Below are 19,809 nucleotides of genomic sequence, written 5' to 3'. Positions count from 1 at the left end.
GTTTTATTTAAGAAAGGACATGTATCGGTAAAATTCTTCGGGAAGAATTTTTACGGAAAATTAACTAACGAACGGAGACGTAACAATATTATGAAAACTGTAACTATAAGATCAACACGTTTTCCCCTGAAAAATATTACAATCTATTTAAATAAACGTCAGTATGTGTGTATATTTGTACCTTATAAGTTTCACATTTCTTGCTCAATCAGCACCAAACTTGACACAGTGACATAGGATGACATAAGGAAGGTCATATGGTGACTTCCCTCTAATTTCAGAAAAACTACCAATGTTGTATATACCTTAGCATTAAAGTAAGCTATGTAGCCACTATTGTTAGAATTCCTGAAAACAGTACGTCTTTCTTTTCAATATTGGTACCTTTATGTATTTTTATTACAGCTAATGATAATAAATAAAGTGTAGAATTAGGTACTGTCAACACATGATGTATTGATTGGAATTAGTTTTCACTTTGTATTAACTACTGGAATTCGTACAATTAAAGGTATATAATTTTTAAAAAAGGATGATGGCCACATACAGATGAAAGGAATGTAGTTTAGGTCTAATTGAAATTTTATACTTCTAATAAATAATAATATAAATATATATTTAGTTGATACTGTTCATTTTCATATAACTTAAAAATTATATCATACTAATATAGGCACTTAAGTCATACTTTATCTGTTTCAGTGACGGCAAGATGTGAGCGTGGCATCATGACTATAGTTGTAAAAACAGAGCTTCCCTTTAATGGAATGGTTCATGTCAGGGATTTTCGACGTGATCCATGTGTGGCTTATGGAAATGGTTATAGAAATGCAACACTTAGACTCAGCCTTTTAGCCAACTCGGGGGACATGAATTACTGTGGCATAAAACTTTCGGAGGTAGGATTATGTATTCTCGTTACTGTGATGTGAAGAATTCAGAGGTAGGATTATGGCATTCCCGTAAATGTGATGTGAAGAATTCAAAGGTAGGATTTTGTATTCTCGTTACTGCGATGTGAATAATTCAGAGGTAGGATTATGCATTCCCGTCAATGTGATGTGAAGAGTTCAAAGGTGGGATTATGCATTCCCGTCAATGTGATGTGAAGAATTCAAAGGTGGGATTATGCATTCCCGTCAATGTGATGTGAAGATTTCAGAGGTAGGATTATGCATTCTCTTTGCTGTGATGTCAAAATTCAGAGGTAGGAATATGCATTCTCTTTCCTGTAATGTCAAAATTCAGAGGTAGGAATATGCATTCTCTTTCCTGTAATGTCAAAATTCAGAGGTAGAATTATACATTCTCGTCACTGTGATGTCCAAATTCAGAGGTAAGATTATGCATTCTCATCAATGTGATGTGAAGAATTCAGAGGTAGGATTATGCATTCTCTTTGCCGTGATGTCAAAATTCAGAAGTAAGATTATGCATTCTCGTCAATGTGACGTGAAGATTTCAGAGGTTGGTTTTAATACTAGTACTGGTTTGTAGACAGCAGGATATAATTATATGAAATAGATACTTTGGAGTGAAGATCATAGGGTATGAGTGTAGCTAATTAGCACAGGGTATGAATCCTACAGAGTGCATTTGTATATCCTAACTACTATACTGCAAAGATGAGGTTATGTTTATTTATTTAGTATTTTTCAACATTAATGACAACAAATGTGCCAAGCTTACAATGATTAGTGTATTTCAAAGTGATTATTGTAATTCTAAGATATTTATTGTTAATGAAGAAATAGTGCTTGCTAAGACAATGATATGCCCCTTTTTTTACACCAGTGTTGTGTAAGTATAAGCTATATAGTGGCTTTATTCACATATATTCTGGAAAAAGAGAATACTCATACACCAGGAAAATAAGAAATATATTAAAAAATTAGAATTGATTCTGTTGTATATATATTTATGATACTTTGTGTAATTAAACTCTATCTGGCATGGAAGTTACATTAGATCTTTAGATAAACTGTTTAGCAACGGACCTTGCATGTTCTGGTAGTTTTAAAAGTTTAACAAATTGTGTTAGTTTGTGAACATAGAAATATTTTAATCTGACAAGATCATACTAAGGTAGCCACAAGGTTATAGAGTGAAGTCCTATATAGTATATGTATAGGATGATAATTGACTGGAATTATCAAAGGTGACTAAGAGGAAGACTTACTACAATCTTAAAACACTATGTTGTTGTGAGGTTTAGAACCTATGCTTTATTATAACTGTGATGTATTTCTTATTTAAACAATTTCAAACATTTATCAAATGAAAAATAGGAACTAAAAGTTATTATTCTATTTTCAGTAATGTTTCATCTATTATTTTAGGAAAGAACAGAAGAAAAGTCAGTAGTTGTGGTTATTCGGGCTCACAGAACCTTAGAACTTTCGGATGATAAGTTTTATCACATTACCTGTGGGAAGTCTGGGTTTCTAAATGCAAGGTAAGTTTGCCTTTTTATCATCATATCTGCTGCTGTAATAGTTGAACAATGTAATAAATGCAAGCAGTGTCTGTTTCTTATGGGTAAATTTCCTTACTGATAGAAAACTAAATATGTAATTGGAAACATTCAGTTTTTCATTATTAAATTTATGATGACAATCAATAATATGTAAGTGCAAGATATTTGTATTTTTTAACAGACTGTTCTAATGAGTGGCAATGGTCTAAGTATTACAAATGCAAGCCAATTTATCCTTCAGAAAAGTTTAAAACATGTTACCCAAATTTTAGCAATGTTAGAATAAACTATCTCTGGTTTAATGTACAGAATTTCAGACAATGACTATCTTGAAATTGACTTGTTACACTAGTTCATTCTGTGCTGTACAATATAATAAATTTATTGTCTTGTTGACAACTCTAATAAGCTGGAAGATTCCGGTAGCAGAAAGCTATTTAAAAATATTTTAGGAATCTTGTCAAACAGCTAAATGGGCTATTGTGTTGAACCAGTTTTACTTGGAAACTCATCTGCAGTGCCATGGATATGCAAATTAAAAAAAAACTTGATGATTCATCACCAGTTGCTTCAAAAACATAGTTTGTCATAGTTATAACATCCTATCATCCTTTCAATCAATATAATTTAACTTTTATCGTTAGTATTTTTAATTTGTTTCATAGTAAACCAGTAGCTTGCCAAGGCATGCTATGAAACTTAGTTTGGTTCTTCCTTTTACCTTGCACTTATAATGTTTTAAATGGTACTTTCATATTTCCCATAACAAAATTAATTTCAGATACTTCAAAAATTAGATTGTATACAATGTTCACATCATCATGATCATATGAGTAAGATGATTCTTTATTTCTATTAATTTATTTTATTTTATGAAGAAAACATTCTTCTAATTCTTTAAACACACCAATTTGATAACCCATAAATATAGTTAATGCTGTACTTTTTAGTGATACAATTTAGCACTAAACTTACAGTTTGGTTTGCCACTTCCAAAGTTGTTTTTATTGAAAAACTTGAGTGTTACACTAAATGCTCCACAAAGTACCATTTTTTCTGTATTTAGGAATGCTTCTAGATTTGAATGAATTAATTGAGTGATATTGTATCTTTCAACTAGGAATGAGTTATCAAGAGTGTTGCTCAGGTTTATGGATGATACTAGAAGAGTAAATGAACTGATTGTTGGTCGTCAGTATGTCCTGCGGGCAGGACTTTCTCATCCAGACAGTAAGCAAACCACCTTCATTTTGATTTAGTTAATAAGCTGTGTCAAATAGTTTTTAACTTAAACACCATTTCATTGTTATATTTCTAACAAATTACTTATCTAATGTTACAGTATTTTTCTATATTCATTTAACAAATTCCCTAAAGTACTTTTGTTTCCTAATTTTCACCATTACATGAATCTGTTCTATTAAACATTTCTTATAACTTATGATAATTTTCACATTTATTCTTGGTTTTTATTGTATTTTTTTTAAAGACAATGAAATTTAATGTAGCTAAGAAAAGCAACTTTTTTTACACGATTGTCTCTTTCAGATCTGTATGGTACCAAAGTGAAGTCCTGCTTCATATTTGCTCCAAACACTACAGATGTAGAACTTATTGATGCTAAGGGGTACGACATATCAACATTTAGATTTTGGCTGCCTAACTGTCAGCTTCTATAGCTGTTAATTGGTCTTGTTTTCTTTATTTAAGTTAACTTGAAGGAGGAAATCAACCTCAAACAGATTCATTAATGTGGACGTAGTTAGGTTCTTACAAATGATAATCTATTGTAAGTTTGATTTTCTTGAATATGTAATTATCTTCTGATTTGTCCAGAACTTTCATTGAAAGATGTTATTAAATACAAGGTGGGTCAATTACTCACAGGCAGGATGTAACTTAGGAACAGCTTTAGAGGAAGAGGATATTCCATTCATAAACCTTTACTCATGTACACAAACCCATTCCAAAGTTTAAATAACACTTCTATTAAGAGGATGAAAACTTCACTGCTGGGGAAATCAACACCCTTTGCATACTCGTGTAAGTGTAATATCAGGCAGGTGGTCGCACTGCCTATGTAGGGATGGCTCAGATTGTTCATCGAAATGGTATTTTAAATATCTCTTAAATAGGTCATCAGAGCTTTACAATACTATACAGTTTCCTTTTATAACAATATCTATGTAATGACTGAATCACTAGTTCTGGGAATGTCTGTCAATATCATAGCAAAAAGTTTGAATTTGTTGTTCTGTTTTATTACATGATAACTTTCAAACCAAAACGATGGTGTCAACCAATTTCACCTCAGTGAAATTGTCTTAAATGGAATATCTGCTTTTATAAGTGTTATTATCTAGTAGTAATTTAAAAAAATACATAATTCTACTGTAAAAAATCTTAAGTACATGATTAAACAGGAATTACCAGCCAATAATAAATAAACAATATTACAGTTGGAACCTCATTGTATTTAGAACTTGGTTATGAATACAACCTTCTTATGTGTAATGAAACATTGCATTAAAATAAACAACTAAAGAAAAAACTTTTCAAAAAAAGGAAATAAATGTAGGGATGGCTAATATCAATCCTTCAAAAACAATGCAAACAAGATAGTAAGGATGGCATATGCATCATCCCTACATAATAGCACAGGCACACAGTGTAGTAGTATGTTAATAGACAAAAACAGAATAAATTAAACTCAATTGTGATTGAATAGTTATATACATTGCTATGTGTTAATTCTTGTCTGTGCTGTTGTGTAGGGATGATGCAAATGCCATCCCTACTATCTTCTTTGCATTGTTTTTGAAGGATTGGTATTGGCCATCTTTACATTTACTTCCTTTTTTGAAAAGTTTCTCTTTACTTGTGACAAACAGAATTAAATTAAGCAACAGTCAAAAAAGTAAACAGGTTTATTACAGCATTTGCAGCAATCACACTTCATAAGGTTGTAGTATTAGTTTTCAAAATTTACATCATTATATTTTTTATAATGGTATGTCTACCTGAAAGGAGATGAAGGCTTGAAACATCATGATGTTTTTGTTTTTTTGACTGGGGGTTTAAACAAAATTTTTTAACCTTAATATGTTTCAGTTAGCCTTTTTTTTCCCTCCAATTCCTATTATATTTTTTGTTAATGTATATAAATACTATGATTTAGTCTGAAATGAAATAAAAAATTTAAAGCACAAAAAGCCTTGAATACATCTGGTCATGAAAATTAATACAAACTTTCATCATTATATTCTTCCCAGTAATCATCCTTTAAATCACACTTAGTAGATTATACTTTGATAATAATTATTAAAGCTAAACTTACTGTAAACTTTAAAACTAAATTCATTAGTGTTTAGAAATTCCTTCACACACTCAATGATTTTATAACCCATCAAATGATTTGTTCTATCAAGATGCTTAAAAGCTGTCTTTATAATACAGTCATTAATTTGTTATGTCTTGTTCCTTAAAATCTGTCTTTATAATTAACTTAATAGTCCCGTCTAGTTTATTAAAGGTTGTATTTGTATTGAAATGTTTTCTAGGTGCCCTAAAACATCCTTCCTCTCTCAGTTCAAGTTTAACCAAACAACCAGAGCAGCAGAAGCCATGTTGTACTCAACATTTCGATTCCCAGACACTAATAAAATACATTTTCAATGTGACATTGTTCTGTGTAGAGGACATTGTATTGAGGTACGTCATTTGTAATGAAGTAATTAAAGTACTACATACCAGGGCTGCAGAAATGTACAGCTCATGCTCACCAGAAAACTTACATATAAATGAAGATTTCCCTCATAAGAGAAACATTGTTTTTATATAAAAAAAAAAAGTTCAATATTCAAAGATATGACAGACTCATCTAATGTGTAAAAGTCACCATTACATTATCTTGACCATAAGCCATGAAATTTAAGTACAACATTATCTGTAAGTAAGTAATATAGTAATATTTAACTTGAAAAATGATGCAATGTAGTGAAATATAAATCAGAAACATGTTTTTAAAAATAGTAGTGACTAACAAAAAGTAGTATGTTTTTGATTTAGTATTTAAAGTTGTTTTCTTTGTTCTTCCTTTATTAATCATTGCACTGCATTTGTATAGTTACAATAGGAATAAATACAAACTAATCTTGGAGTAAAATAAAAAGTTAACATATTTCCATTTCTCAATTGTAGAAATTATAACCAACACACATCGTACCTGTTGTTTAAATGTTTCTTTATACTCAGCAAAAACAACATTTTTCAGGTTTAACATTACAACTTTAAAACAGCCATTCTGATAAATACTTTTTTTCCCTTAAGCTTTGTCTTAATTTTAACAAATGTATTGATAAAAAATTTGTCAATAAAAATGAATAGACAGCTAATTCATCTGTGCAGTTTAATCCAGTTGTCCATTCATGTATGTGAAGCTTACAAAATAGTAGTAGTAATTTTCAGATTTATCCTAAATTACCAACTTTGTCATCGTAGGCTGACTGTGTTTCTACTGAGAAGCTGCCACAGGCACTGCCTCAGAGAAGGGTAGATGATGAAGAGAATGTGCAGTTAATGGCTTCCACTACAGTCTTTGTTCTAGAGCCTGGTGAGGGAGTAGGTAAGTCTTTTAGCAATGGCAACTACCTAACATAATTTCAAATTTGTATATATTAAAAAAAAGAGTCACTGACTGTACATTCTTTTGAGAATCTAACCTTACATTTACTTTTAGTAAACTATTCTGTGTTAACTTTTGCTCAGTTTAAGCCCAACTTTATAGTGACTTTCAGTAAAAATTTCTTACAAATCTTAACAGATTTTGGAAGTTTTGCACCTAAAATAATATGAATTCTCATATTATCTTATTCTGAAATGTGAATTTCTCATGCAAATAGTCTAGAAGTAATGTACTAATAAAACACCATGAGGAACGAGTTGTGTTGATATGTCACCCTTGGTTTCAGTGGCTCAGCATGTAAGAGACTGTACAGAATGGCAGTTTCCCTGGTTAATTGGCCTGTGCATTTGTCTAGCTATTCTTCTCCTTGTTATGCTTATTGTCAACATCTTCTTGTGTTCATCATTAACTTGTACCTGCATGAGTGCTGAGGTAAGTTTAGAGAATTGTACAATTTTGATGGGCTTAAAGCTTTTTACATATAATGTGAGTTCTTGCAACCTTTAACCCTTGAAAAGGTTTTTAATTTTGATGTACATCCCTTCTGAACAGTTGAATCAGGCTGAAACACCAAATGATAAAAACTTCTCTCCCATTTTTTTAATTATTTAAGATTTTCTAAAATGTAAAAAACATAAATTATTATAGATAATTAAATCATCAACATGCCTCAACTCGTACAAAAAGGTTTTCAAAGAAAAGATTGAAGTAAAATTAAAAATTTGTAGGTTGTACAAGATCTAATAAAACATACTAAACATTAAGACCATTCTAGCTTTAACATTTAAAATAGTAATATTTGAAAGTTTATTTAACAATTCCATAGGGAAAATTGTTCAATATACTGATAAACATTCTCATTGTTTCGTGCAGCCATTATTATGTTAAAGGTTGTCCCGTACAAGTTGTTAAGACTATCTAAAAAAACAAATCCCTTGTGTAGTGCACTTATTTCTTTCTCTAAATAAAATGTAAAGGGTTTTTGTTAAAAAAATTACAAAGATATATATATAAGAATTTAATTATAATTTAATAAATCTTTTATTTAAGAAAAGACCATTTATTTTCTTGAAATGTTATTCATGACACTGAATGAATAGCATAACGTAGCATAATAAATTCACTAAAACAGTCTTGTAAAAATTTTGAAACAGCCCTTTCTTTTTAAGGAAAAATTCAATATTTAGTTTCTAATTCTGTATTCTAAGTGTTTACCAAGATTGACATTACCACAAGCTTGTTATAGGAATTCACACAAACAGTTTAGTGAAAAACATAAAGTGCTTTACCCTAAAAGAGAATAATAAGTTTTAATAAGTCTTATTAGTATTAAAAATGTGAATGCTACCTATGTGACAAGTGGGCTAAATGTAAAATAGCCAAATCAGAGACTCGTGTGGTTCAGATGTAACTATCCTTAATTTACAAATGCTGATGAGAGTGGGCAACCAGTCAGTAGTACTTGCTGCCTATGCAATTTCTCTCAACCAAATAGTGAGATTATTTGGAGTGTGTTCAGTGGATATCAGTATCATGGTTAAAACCATGGACCCTCCAATCCACAACTCAACAAGCTAACAATTAGGCCACAATCAGTCTTAGATTTATTGACAGTAATAGGTAGTGTTATATAAACTTAGTGTATGGCAATACATGTTATTAGCAGATAAATCAATGTTTTGTAATTTTTTTAGTAATGTTGCAATCAATTTTAAATATTGTGGCTATAACATAATTTTCAGATGGCAAATCAAACTCAAATAATAGATTCTGATAAAAGTAATTCAGCATTTTTTTATGGTTGAAATGTTTAATGCAATTCTATTTATGAAATGATAGCCATCTGAAGTATGATTTGGCTCGTATCATACGTAACTATAAATTAAGTGAGGCTTTTGATCTTTTCTCACATTATTATTTGTTTAAGAAGGTCCATAAGTAGGTATGATATCTATTTTTATTTATTAATTTTTTGTTTCCCATGTTAGTAATTCTAACAAAATCTTTGGAAGTTGAATGTAACCCTCTAAATTTCTTAACTAGGAGACTGTAGACAAGGAGTCCTCTGAGATGGAAGATTATGATCCTTACAGGGTTGGATGGATTCCAAGCTCCCATTATGGATCTCGCTCATCTTTAAACAAGCCCTACATGACCAGTGGATGCACAAATCATTCCATGGGATCTGGAAGTGACCAATATATTATTGTTCATACAAGACCAAACAGCAGGCATTCGCACAGCTCTAGTAAAGATCCTGTGCATCGAGGTCCCGGATCATCACTTTCCACTGGGAAGTATTCATCACGAATGTAACCTATTGATCGATCAACTGTACTGAACTATGCAATACCAATTAAATAACTTCTTACAGTTATCACAGAACATAATGAATAGGTTAAAAACCAACACACGTTGTTAGGTTTGAGTTTTGGCAAAGAAATGGACAATTTTTCCTATATCATTTAAAACTGTTCTACCAGGCATAGTTATTTTACTGGATAAGTTTGGTTTTTCTCACCACCCACCTGTTATGCCTTAAGAAATGATGTGAAATGTGTAGCAGTACTTTTAAAGGTATACTCTTATGAAACAGTTATTTACTTATTGATAATTTCTAAGTTTACTTCTGTGAGATTATTAACAAAATGAAAATGAGGTGTGTACATGACTATGATAAATCTCAGCCTAAACTTTTTCTAACTTTCTTTAAAGTCATATCTGTAGTTTGCATTCTAGAAACCATAATAATTTATCTTACACCAGTAGTTTAAGATCTTGGTAAATTTGTTATATAGTTTTAACCTGCTTCTGGTTGGAAGGGCAAAGATCCATACACTTGTTCATCAAATTAAAATGTGAAATTAATATTTACAATATTGTAAAATCATGTATAAAAAATTTGACAATTTATAAATAAAACAAATACTATAAAAAAAAGTTTTATGAGCTATTTCATACAGAAGAAACTTGTACAAATTATCTAAAACAACTAATTTACACGTATCATTTGCAGTATTTCTTGTCGTAAAAAATATGTACATACTTCTCTTCCACTACAGTAAATAACTGAACAAACAGTGTTAATAAAGATCTTATTTCCAGTTCTTTATTCATTTGTGCCAAACATCTTACAACTCTGAAAGACAGTAACACCACTTCAAAACACAGATAAGTAATGTGCAAGTATGTAATTGTTGAGCAGTTACACCTGTATAGAAAAAAAACACTGGGTATTCAACATACCACAAAGTTTCTTTTTAGCTACAATAATCTCATACAGGAATTTGTGGAACTAAGTAGTTAACACCCAAACCAGTAAAAATCATTACATGATAGATCTGTAAATGGATTTCTTTTAACATGAGGTAAAAAAAAAACATTCAAAAGAAACCTGAGTAGAAAAATTTCTTTTTCAACTGGAAAAATAAATAAAATGCAATTTTGAATAGGAAATTTTAAATTGAAGATTTTTTTCTTTACAAAATTTGCTAAGAGTTTCATATCTAGAAAAACTTGTTTAAACACAAACTTCACAAGTTTTGAAATGCACATAGTAATATATTTTAACATTTCTTCAAAACCTCTATTATAAATTAATAACTTTCTGCTTAAAAAACTTTATTTACAGAAATGCCTGATATGAATATTTAGTTCAAGATTGTTTTAAATGTGCTTTTAAAATGAAATATAAAAAATACTAATAACTGTCTTGTACGTAATAAGAAAGTTTATTTAGGTGTTTCCTACACATTCCAATGTTAACAGAACATATCAAGTCAAATTTTTATTCTAACAGTAACTATAAACTTCTTCCAGTAATTGATGATACATTCTTCAAGTGTTACTCTAGGAATAAAAACAAAATGAAGATTTCTATCTATAAACTATAAAAAAAATACAGGCATAGCCTACTGATGTCCTAATCCTCTAGACCAGTGGTTTCCAGACTTTTGATAATCATGGACCAGTAAAATTCCAAAAACATTTTCGGGGACCGACATTCCAAATAAAATATCTGTTAATTACAAAAAAATTGAAAACAAAAGGTAGACAGCAACTTTTAGTCGTCAAATATTGAAAGCAACATATGTGTCAGTGCTTTCAACAGCCAAGACACGTTATGAATTAAGTCAAGAACTGGTCCACGGCCTGCCATTTAGGAAACACTGCTCCAAACAAAACTGTTAAAATTTTGAGTAGGCATGGGAGAAATCTAACAGAATATTGCTGCCCATGTGAGAGGGGGTATGCTATTCAAATTATTTTTGAGTATAAAGAATTTGGTACATTATACATCAATAACTTCCCATTAATTTAACATGTATAAAGTTTCATTTGTGGGAAGATGACATTTTTTACTGATATAAATCAAGGAAAAAATTGTTTGACCTTATGATATATTTGTGTACCACCTGTATTACCATGTGTAAAAAACATGCAGTCAAATGCCAATAATAGCACAAATAATGTTGGGATCAAGACAAAGTATGTCTTGTGCTTTACGTTTGAAGGATTGGTTTCTTCTTTTTAATCAGTGGCCTTAAGGGTTCATTGGAAACAGGTATAACACTCAATCAATTTTTTTTCAAACCTGTCTAATATATATGAATAAATCACAAAATCTAAATCATTAAAGAAATTGTGGAAACTTTCAACAAACATTAAACTGATTTTTGTTTGATTGTATTACTTACTAGACAGTTAATTTTTGAATCATAAATTTTTATGGCCTTCATGATCATTATCCACGAGTTCTCTCCCACTGAGCATATTCAATAATGCCCAAATGGCTAACAGCCTCTAAAGATAAATAACCATACATTTTTGCCCAAATTGGGTAAATAAACCAAAATATGTATACCATAAACAAAAGAAAGCTGTGTTTATTGGTTTTCCAGTTACTCTCTTAGTCAGTTTTATTATGCTGCTATATATCATATATTGTGAGTTTACGACTGATATGGTTGCATCAATGCAACCATATTGTTTTACTGGGTTTCAAATATTGCGTATTAAAAAGTGAACTATACCTTAGAAATTATTTGTCACTTCAGGTCTGATTTTGTGAAATTGTTTTCCAGTGTCGTTTTATGCATTGTGTAACTTTGCTGTTTCCCTGATAATGATGGTTCCCACCTTATTACATCCACAATTCTGTGGGAAAGGGAGGTAATAACCTTATTCATTTAACGTGTGGCCATGAGTGCACAATGTAAAAACTGTATGAGACACTACTGCTAAGTATTCTAGTCTAAAGAACTTGATAATAAGCAATTTATATACTAATTCTAAATTTTATGCAATAAACATATTATACTGAAAAAATTGTTAAATAGTTAAAAAATTAAACATTTTAATTTTATTACTATCTATTGTAATTTGGCTCTTTTCTGCACAACTTTAGATTTGCATTAAACAATTATTTTACAGCTGCTTTTTTGAGACAAAGGTTTTGACAACATATTGCAGTAGTGATTATGTAGTGAGTTTTATAATTTCAACATCACTTACAAAAATAATAATATTTACAACCACCTGTTAACTATGTGATACCAAGTTATACTGACCTTTATATCAGAAGTCATCTTGTTTCCATTGTGAAAAAAAAGATATATCCCCCTTGAAGAAATTGGTAAAAATGAGTACACAGACAAGAAAAAAAGTATCTCAACTTGTGATAAGCAGAAGTAAGTAACTGCCTCTTGATTTACAAAACTAAGTTTTACTAAATGAAAATCCATTATCCAAATGTTCTTTCTTTGGTAACAGATAATATTAAAAAGTTAAAACATAGGAAAGATGGTATTGCTACATATAGTTTTTCTAATTACGTAAAAAAAGTTAACTTTTTTTTAGAAAGGAAATGAATGGTAATTATTTGCAATTATCAAACAAATGAATACTCAAGATTTCATGCAGTTTATCATTGTTGTATTTAGGATTTTATTACTATATACAAAATATTTACTTTTGATATGCAAGATGATACGACTACTGTTAAACAGTTTTTATTTTTACTGAATTATAACATTCCAATCATGTTCTCATAATTCACGATTATGTCTGACCAAGGTTTAGAAAGTATTTTAAATGTTTATATAACTTAAACTTTAATCATTCCTATTACATGGACTTGTGTAACTATTTCAAGGGATCTTAGATTAGGCCTATATTAATACTTTTGATATGGTGTTTCACGTGATTTTCAGTTTCACAAAATTTTATAAAGAGCCCTCAGGCTTCAGTCTCTTTCTTTTACACGCATGTCCACATATTTATGTAAATCACTAAAGATCTTTAGCCTAACTGCAACTACCTTTCTCAAACAGGTTAAACTATGAACAACAAAAGTTATGTAGAGTTACCAATACACACACCAGATAAAACAGATGCTAAGAAAGGTTAAGATGAACTCAGTGTTATTTAGTTCTGGAGTTTTTTCTTTAATTTAAATTTCTTTCAGCAGTAGTTTAAATTGAAATGTCCTGTTGTCAGATTTTCATGAATTGCAGCATTCAAATAGGGTATTGTTTTGTCAGTTAAAGTAGCCTAGCAGCTACAAGTGTAGCCATAAATAACCTAGCAATGTAAGAGGATCAGGTATTCAGTTTTTTAAACGTAAAAATCTCGTAGTCCAAGATGATTAATAGTTTAATTGGGGATTAGAATGATTTAACAAAGTTTTGAGATTTGATTTTTTAAAGTTACACTTTGTCAAGGAAAGGAACAGTCAGAATAATGGGTCAACCTTGGTGATTTTAGAGGATTGTTCGTACTAACTATTGAGAAAGTTAAAGGAAAAGCTTTTTAAAGAATGTTTTGTAAGAAGTTACTTTCATTGTGCAAGATCAACAATTTGAACAAATTTTATAGGATAAGCATAATAAATAAAAGATGAGCCTGTAGTTTAGAGATGTGAATTCTCAAAGAGTCTTTTTGCAGTAAAGAAACAGTTAAGGTACAGTGTGATAAGAATGTCTAGCAAAGACAAAGTGGTTTTGCTCAAACTCACATGTTAATTAATGGAAGGATGTTGGGAATTTAAATAGTTTAGAATGAGATGAACATGGTCTTTAGATCCAAGTAAAATGAAAGTGTCATCATCACATCATTTATAGAAGACAGGTTTGAAGTAGAAGGAGCAATTGTTAAGCCACAGGCATTCAATGTGGCAGAAAAAGGTTTTAACTAAGGTCATAGCACTGATATCTATACAGTCAAACAAGTTTCCCTTGAAGTGAGAGTGCATGTGTGTGTGTGTGTTTTATTGCAATTTTGTTATTTATAGCTTTCTCTCTGCTTTTGATGTTAGTTTTATGCTGAAGATGGAATATTCCAGTTCCCATATACAAATAATTCAACATGCATCTGTAAAGAAACAAACATCATATCTGTAGTCCTCTAGTTTGATCCAAGATTTCAGCCTCAAATATTTATCGAAATAAAATTAACTATTAAGTAAAAGTTTTACTTACTAAAGGATTAAAATTAAATTAAATGAGGTTCCCATTAAAACTTAAATTCGGTCCACAGCATTCCCAAAAACTGCCACTTTGATAAAACATTCAAGAAACTTAAACTATGCTTGTAATCAACTTGAATATTAGTTTTCATTTCTTTTGTAACTGTTAGTTCTACTAATAAACTAACTGCACATGCACAACAAGTAACATCAATGAGATCTAGTCATTACTGCATCTTGTAATCAAATGCACTGATACAAAAGTATCACAATAAAAATCTCAAGAATATATCTATTCAGAAATCAACGTGATTATTATTTTGTTTTTGATTACTACAAATCTTGAGTTAAACAATATTTTTACAGTCCACCATTCATTACCATATGATATCTAGAAATGGATTATCTAAAAAGGTTAAAACTTTTTGTTGGATATGTTGATACACATATTGTGGCATACTTTTAAGAAGAATAAACACCCACTGACTGTGCTAGATAAATAAAACTTGTATGGTAAATTTATCAAAAAATTCACTAATCCACAGTATATGTATAAAATGTGGATCATACAGAGACAATACAACACCAAAACACTAGAGACACCTACATAAGACCTTAATACAAATATCTTGTACAGTTAAAAATCAAAGGCTTAAGAGGAGTAAATATGAATTTTGTCCCATTTTCTGAAGAAAAATATTCCAAATGTTTCATTCCAATATATGTATTTTACCCAAACCATTCCACAACAGAACTTATTTATTATACAATAAAAGATATCTTTAAAAATACTTCAAATACATGTTTCAATTTGAAAATAAAATTTTCCAAATATGTATATTATAGCCCAGAACTTTATTACTATCAATGTTGTTATGTCATAAACTTGGATCTTATTGTAACTCGTATATTGTCAGGATGCACTATCTCACCTTTGATTTAATTTTTTTCAAAGAGCTTACGTGTTAAAGTTAATTATACATAATTAGTATTTTTTGTTTTACTAAACAGTACAATACAGCCAACTCTATCAACAAAGATCTTTTTTATTTTGTAGTATTTAGCTTTTAACACATAATAAGTTCTGCCTCATTTTAATATTGATAATGTTTTCCCAATGATGTTGGAATACGCTCTTAACACAAACTTGTAGGTTTTGTAGTCATATTTGTGGCATAAACCTTCAGAAGTTTAAAATAAAATAAATGATATTCCTATAATTAGGACACCATATGAAAAACTATGGAGGATAATTATACAGTGGAATAATATACATGTTAAAATGATAAAAACCCTATAACTCGAACCCTTTTGAAAAGTCCACCTTTTGAAAGCGCTGAGGTTATATGGTTCTTATCATTTTAAATTAAGACTTCTTGAACCCATGTGTTTTTCTGACATCATGAATAATATACATGTTGATACTATCCTAACCTCACAAATGTACTTATATCTGGGATCTGAAGGTTGTGTACAATATGTTCACATATTATGGTGATGGAGATCTATGGGTCATTTTACACGTACAAGATTGAAGAGTTGAAATTTTATGTTTGACTGTATTTGTGAATCCCCCAAAAAGCAAGAGGATGATACAAGAAAAACAGTCTATGATATGGAATTACTGAAATAGAACTATAAAGCTAAATCGATCCCAGACTACTTCCTGTAAATAGGAAGAAATTCCCCAACCAACAACTTGAGCTATGATAATCTATACATAGTTAATACATGACTCCAATGCTTTGGTTCACAACATAGTTACATAACTTCTTAAAAGCAATATTAATAACACATTTTGACAAATATAAGTTGTAGATATATTTTTCTTTCACTTATTACATGGGTATAGACATCATTTTGCATATCATGTTTAAAAAACCTGACTTCATCTTGGAAGAAACAAAAAACATAAAAGTAAATTTACATTAAAAAAAAACATACTAAACCTGCAACACAAAAGCATTGTAATGATGCCAATTCCTTGTAATATTAACTTTTTTTGGGCCTTTATGTGAATACTGAGTAACACTTCTCCTCACTACAAAACTTTTATAAAGTCTTTAAAGGCTTACCATGTCATTTCAAATGTAAATTATATACCAAGCTAGGCAGTATGGATTAGTCTTTAGAATTTCAATACAGTAATTTTGATTTCTGAAACAAAAACAAATTGCAGTATTTTTACTGATACACAATTGTTTTTTTTAATAATAGTATAATTCATGCTATAAGGCAAAGAATAGAACTCATACAGCTATAAAAACTGTCTATGCAGAAAATATTTAACTGCATGGCCAAGTTTATTACATATTTTAAAGTTTGTTTTGACTGCACATTAAGATTTGTGTTAACCTACTCTGAACCCATATTATTTGGAAGACTTAAGATCTACATATCTGTCAGCAAAGTGTAATTTACAATTCTTAAAATGCTTTTAGTTTGATTACCAAAAACTCAGTTGTTCTGTTTCCTCCCTCTTTAAATAATTATCCTTTTATCAAATATCTACATAAAATTACGATAACAAAACCACCCCTTTCCCTGTAGTATAATTTGTTTTATACACATTTACAATGTGCCATATTTTACATTTTTCTAAAGCATATCAAATACCTGTACTACTGTGCTTAAAATATTTAATGTTATTGCCTTCTTCCAGCATTATCAAACTTTTAGAATTTTTAGTGTTACTGATCATGTCAATTTAACCAGTTCACATTTTAATCTTTGAAATGTGTACCAATGAATAACTACTGTGGCTATCACTAAACTATTAAAAAGAATACAGGTGTCCTTGTGTCAGGACTAAGAAAATAATAGCTCATTTACAATGACATTTTTTCCCACATGATTGCACATTCTAATATTCAAAATCACATTAGTTTCTAGATTTGACATTTGCTGGAAGAATCTGTAAATAAACACTAATGACAACCTAAATTTAAGATACAATCTTTAACATCCACAATTAAAACCTATACGTAGATTTTTCTAGTTTTCAGTTTTTCCTATATTCAAAGGTATAGGATCTACTCTGTCTGAAGAACTGACAATTCCAACAGGTTTTGTGTCTATGCACTCTGCTGTCTCCAAGTTAGCCATTGAAACCTGCAGTCCTTGATGACTAGTTTGACAGTCAGACAGCTGTGACATGCTAGTAACCACTGTCTGGTACACTGACATTGGAATGGTGACCATACCAGAAACTGGAAATGCTAAAATAATGCCAAATGGTTGAAATTTAAACAACAAGAAATACAAAACTTAAAAAAGCAAAACTCAGAATCATGCTTCATAATAAAAGCAAATATATCAACAAATATTTGGATAATTTTTCAGTTTTTTATAAAAACCTGTGTTACAGTGTATAAATGAAATTTAAATAAATGAGTAACTCCCAAATAACATGCTGGCAAACTTTCTCATAAAATAACTTCCAATAAAAAACATTTGACCATTTTCTACCTGATTTGCTTATTTTTAAAAGACAAATGATGAAATTAAGTTTTTAAAAACCTGTTTGATTTCTCCTTTTAGCTCACCAACAAAACACATTGTAATAAATTTTATAATAAATTTTACATACACAAAATAGTACAGATAAATACTATTCTTTTATATAAGTTTTAATGCCTTAGATCCTATTTTAACAATCACTCAAGAAATGTACTAATAGTCCCTTTACAAACAACAGGTAAGAAAATTTGACTAGTTTGCTACTAGAACAATATTTCACTTCATCCAAATAAGAATCTTTTACTATATATATGCAGTCCTTAACCCTCTCATTATGGGTAGGTTGAAGTGCACATGTCATGACTTTTTTAAGTTACATTCCAAATTTAAACTACTTTATTATCAATATATACGAATAGAGTTGTCATCAAAATATAGTTAATAAATCAAATTCTAATATTATATGTTTTAATTTCTTAATTTCAAAAGGAAATATTTTAAAAATCCCCAATGTCCTCTTGTATGAGAATTGTGATATTTGTTTTCAATGTCTTGCCCATTCTCTAATATATTTAGCACCCCTCTCTGAAGAACGAAGTTTAACATAAATTGCTCATCATAATACAGATGTTATTAAGGCAAAGTCTAATTTTTATAGCCTTTAATCTTAATTATTTATGGAAACATAAGCTAGAAAGACCCAACTGCCAGCCCACAAGTTGTCAATAACTCTCTCTGATGTTATCTATATCATTTATAATCAACTGAGTTTTAATCTCTCAAATGATGTATTATATTACATTGTTTTTAGTATAGAGTATGTATATTTTGTTTTCAGTTTCTTTCATGGTGTTTAGATTGAGAAGCTTAGTGAATTATTTTAAGACTAATGCCTTAGTTAGAAAGATAGCAAAATTATAATAGATAACAACATTGTATGCTTTATGCATGTTATTATTCCTAGGTGTACTATTTAAGTAAATAAAAATTATTTAATGTTCTAGTACCATCAGTATTAAAAAAATTAGCTTAAATTTAATTGGCAACCAACAGCAAAACAGCAGGAGGTCAAAGGTGAGTAATGTATTTCTTGTTTTTCATGTATATTCTTTATTTATTGTTATAAGAGTAATACAAATGTAAAAATTAAAAACTTGTTAGGTCAGATGAGGTTAGAATGGGTAAGGTAATGAAAAATAATAATAAAAATTCTTCGCAAGGTATGCTAGCAAACAGCTTGTGCATTATATCTTTCAATACAGTAACTTAACTACATGTTCACCGAGCGATATACAACTTAAATGGCAGGAGTATTAGTTAGACACAATTCAAAGAGCAATAAAACAGTTAACTTAACCCTTTCCAGACGAGTCAAGGGTGAAAGGCCATGTCATCGTGTTTGTTGATTCACATTCAAAATTTTATTGAACTGCTATTTCATGAATTTATTTCAATAAGTTTGGTATCAAATTGAAAATTACAATTCAAATTTTAGTGTTATACCTTACTCAATTTCTTAATTTAAAAGTAAATACAAAAAAATACAGTTAACCAATTTGAGACAGGTCACAGGTGAAAGCCCATGCCACCTCATTTGTTGACTCGCATAAGTTTTATTGAACTACTATTTCATGAATTTATGTCAATAAGTTTGGTATCAAATTGAAAATTACAATTCAAATTTTAGTGTTATACCTTACTCAATTTCTTAATTTAAAAGTAAAT

The 19,809-nt window shown here is 29.8% G+C and overlaps 2 protein-coding genes across 4 annotated transcripts in view; one reads left to right on the top strand and one right to left on the bottom strand.

The window, feature by feature from the left end:
* Positions 1–705: 705 nt before the first annotated feature.
* On the top strand, positions 706–9,542 carry LOC106472011. Its single transcript, XM_013932640.2, has 8 exons — positions 706–899; positions 2,340–2,455; positions 3,597–3,706; positions 4,025–4,103; positions 6,037–6,187; positions 6,977–7,100; positions 7,447–7,592; positions 9,204–9,542. Exons 1-8 carry the CDS (start codon positions 729–731, stop codon positions 9,474–9,476), a joined length of 1,170 nt encoding a protein of 389 aa, XP_013788094.2. The 5' UTR covers positions 706–728; the 3' UTR covers positions 9,477–9,542.
* Positions 9,543–15,415: 5,873 nt separating this feature from the next.
* LOC106472010 (DNA-binding protein P3A2-like) overlaps positions 15,416–19,809 on the bottom strand; it is a 51,105-nt gene continuing 46,711 nt past the window's right edge. For all 3 annotated transcript variants that reach the window (XM_022400616.1, XM_022400615.1, XM_013932639.2), the window contains exon 10: positions 15,416–17,843. In XM_022400616.1, the coding sequence (XP_022256324.1) occupies positions 17,620–17,843 (224 nt within the window). In that variant the 3' untranslated portion in view covers positions 15,416–17,619. The remainder of the gene's footprint in view (positions 17,844–19,809) is intronic.

This window comes from Limulus polyphemus, unplaced genomic scaffold, assembly GCF_000517525.1.
Source record: "Limulus polyphemus unplaced genomic scaffold, Limulus_polyphemus-2.1.2 Scaffold5020, whole genome shotgun sequence".
NCBI lineage: Eukaryota > Metazoa > Arthropoda > Merostomata > Xiphosura > Limulidae > Limulus > Limulus polyphemus.
This window is presented reverse-complemented; position numbering and strand designations above follow the sequence as displayed.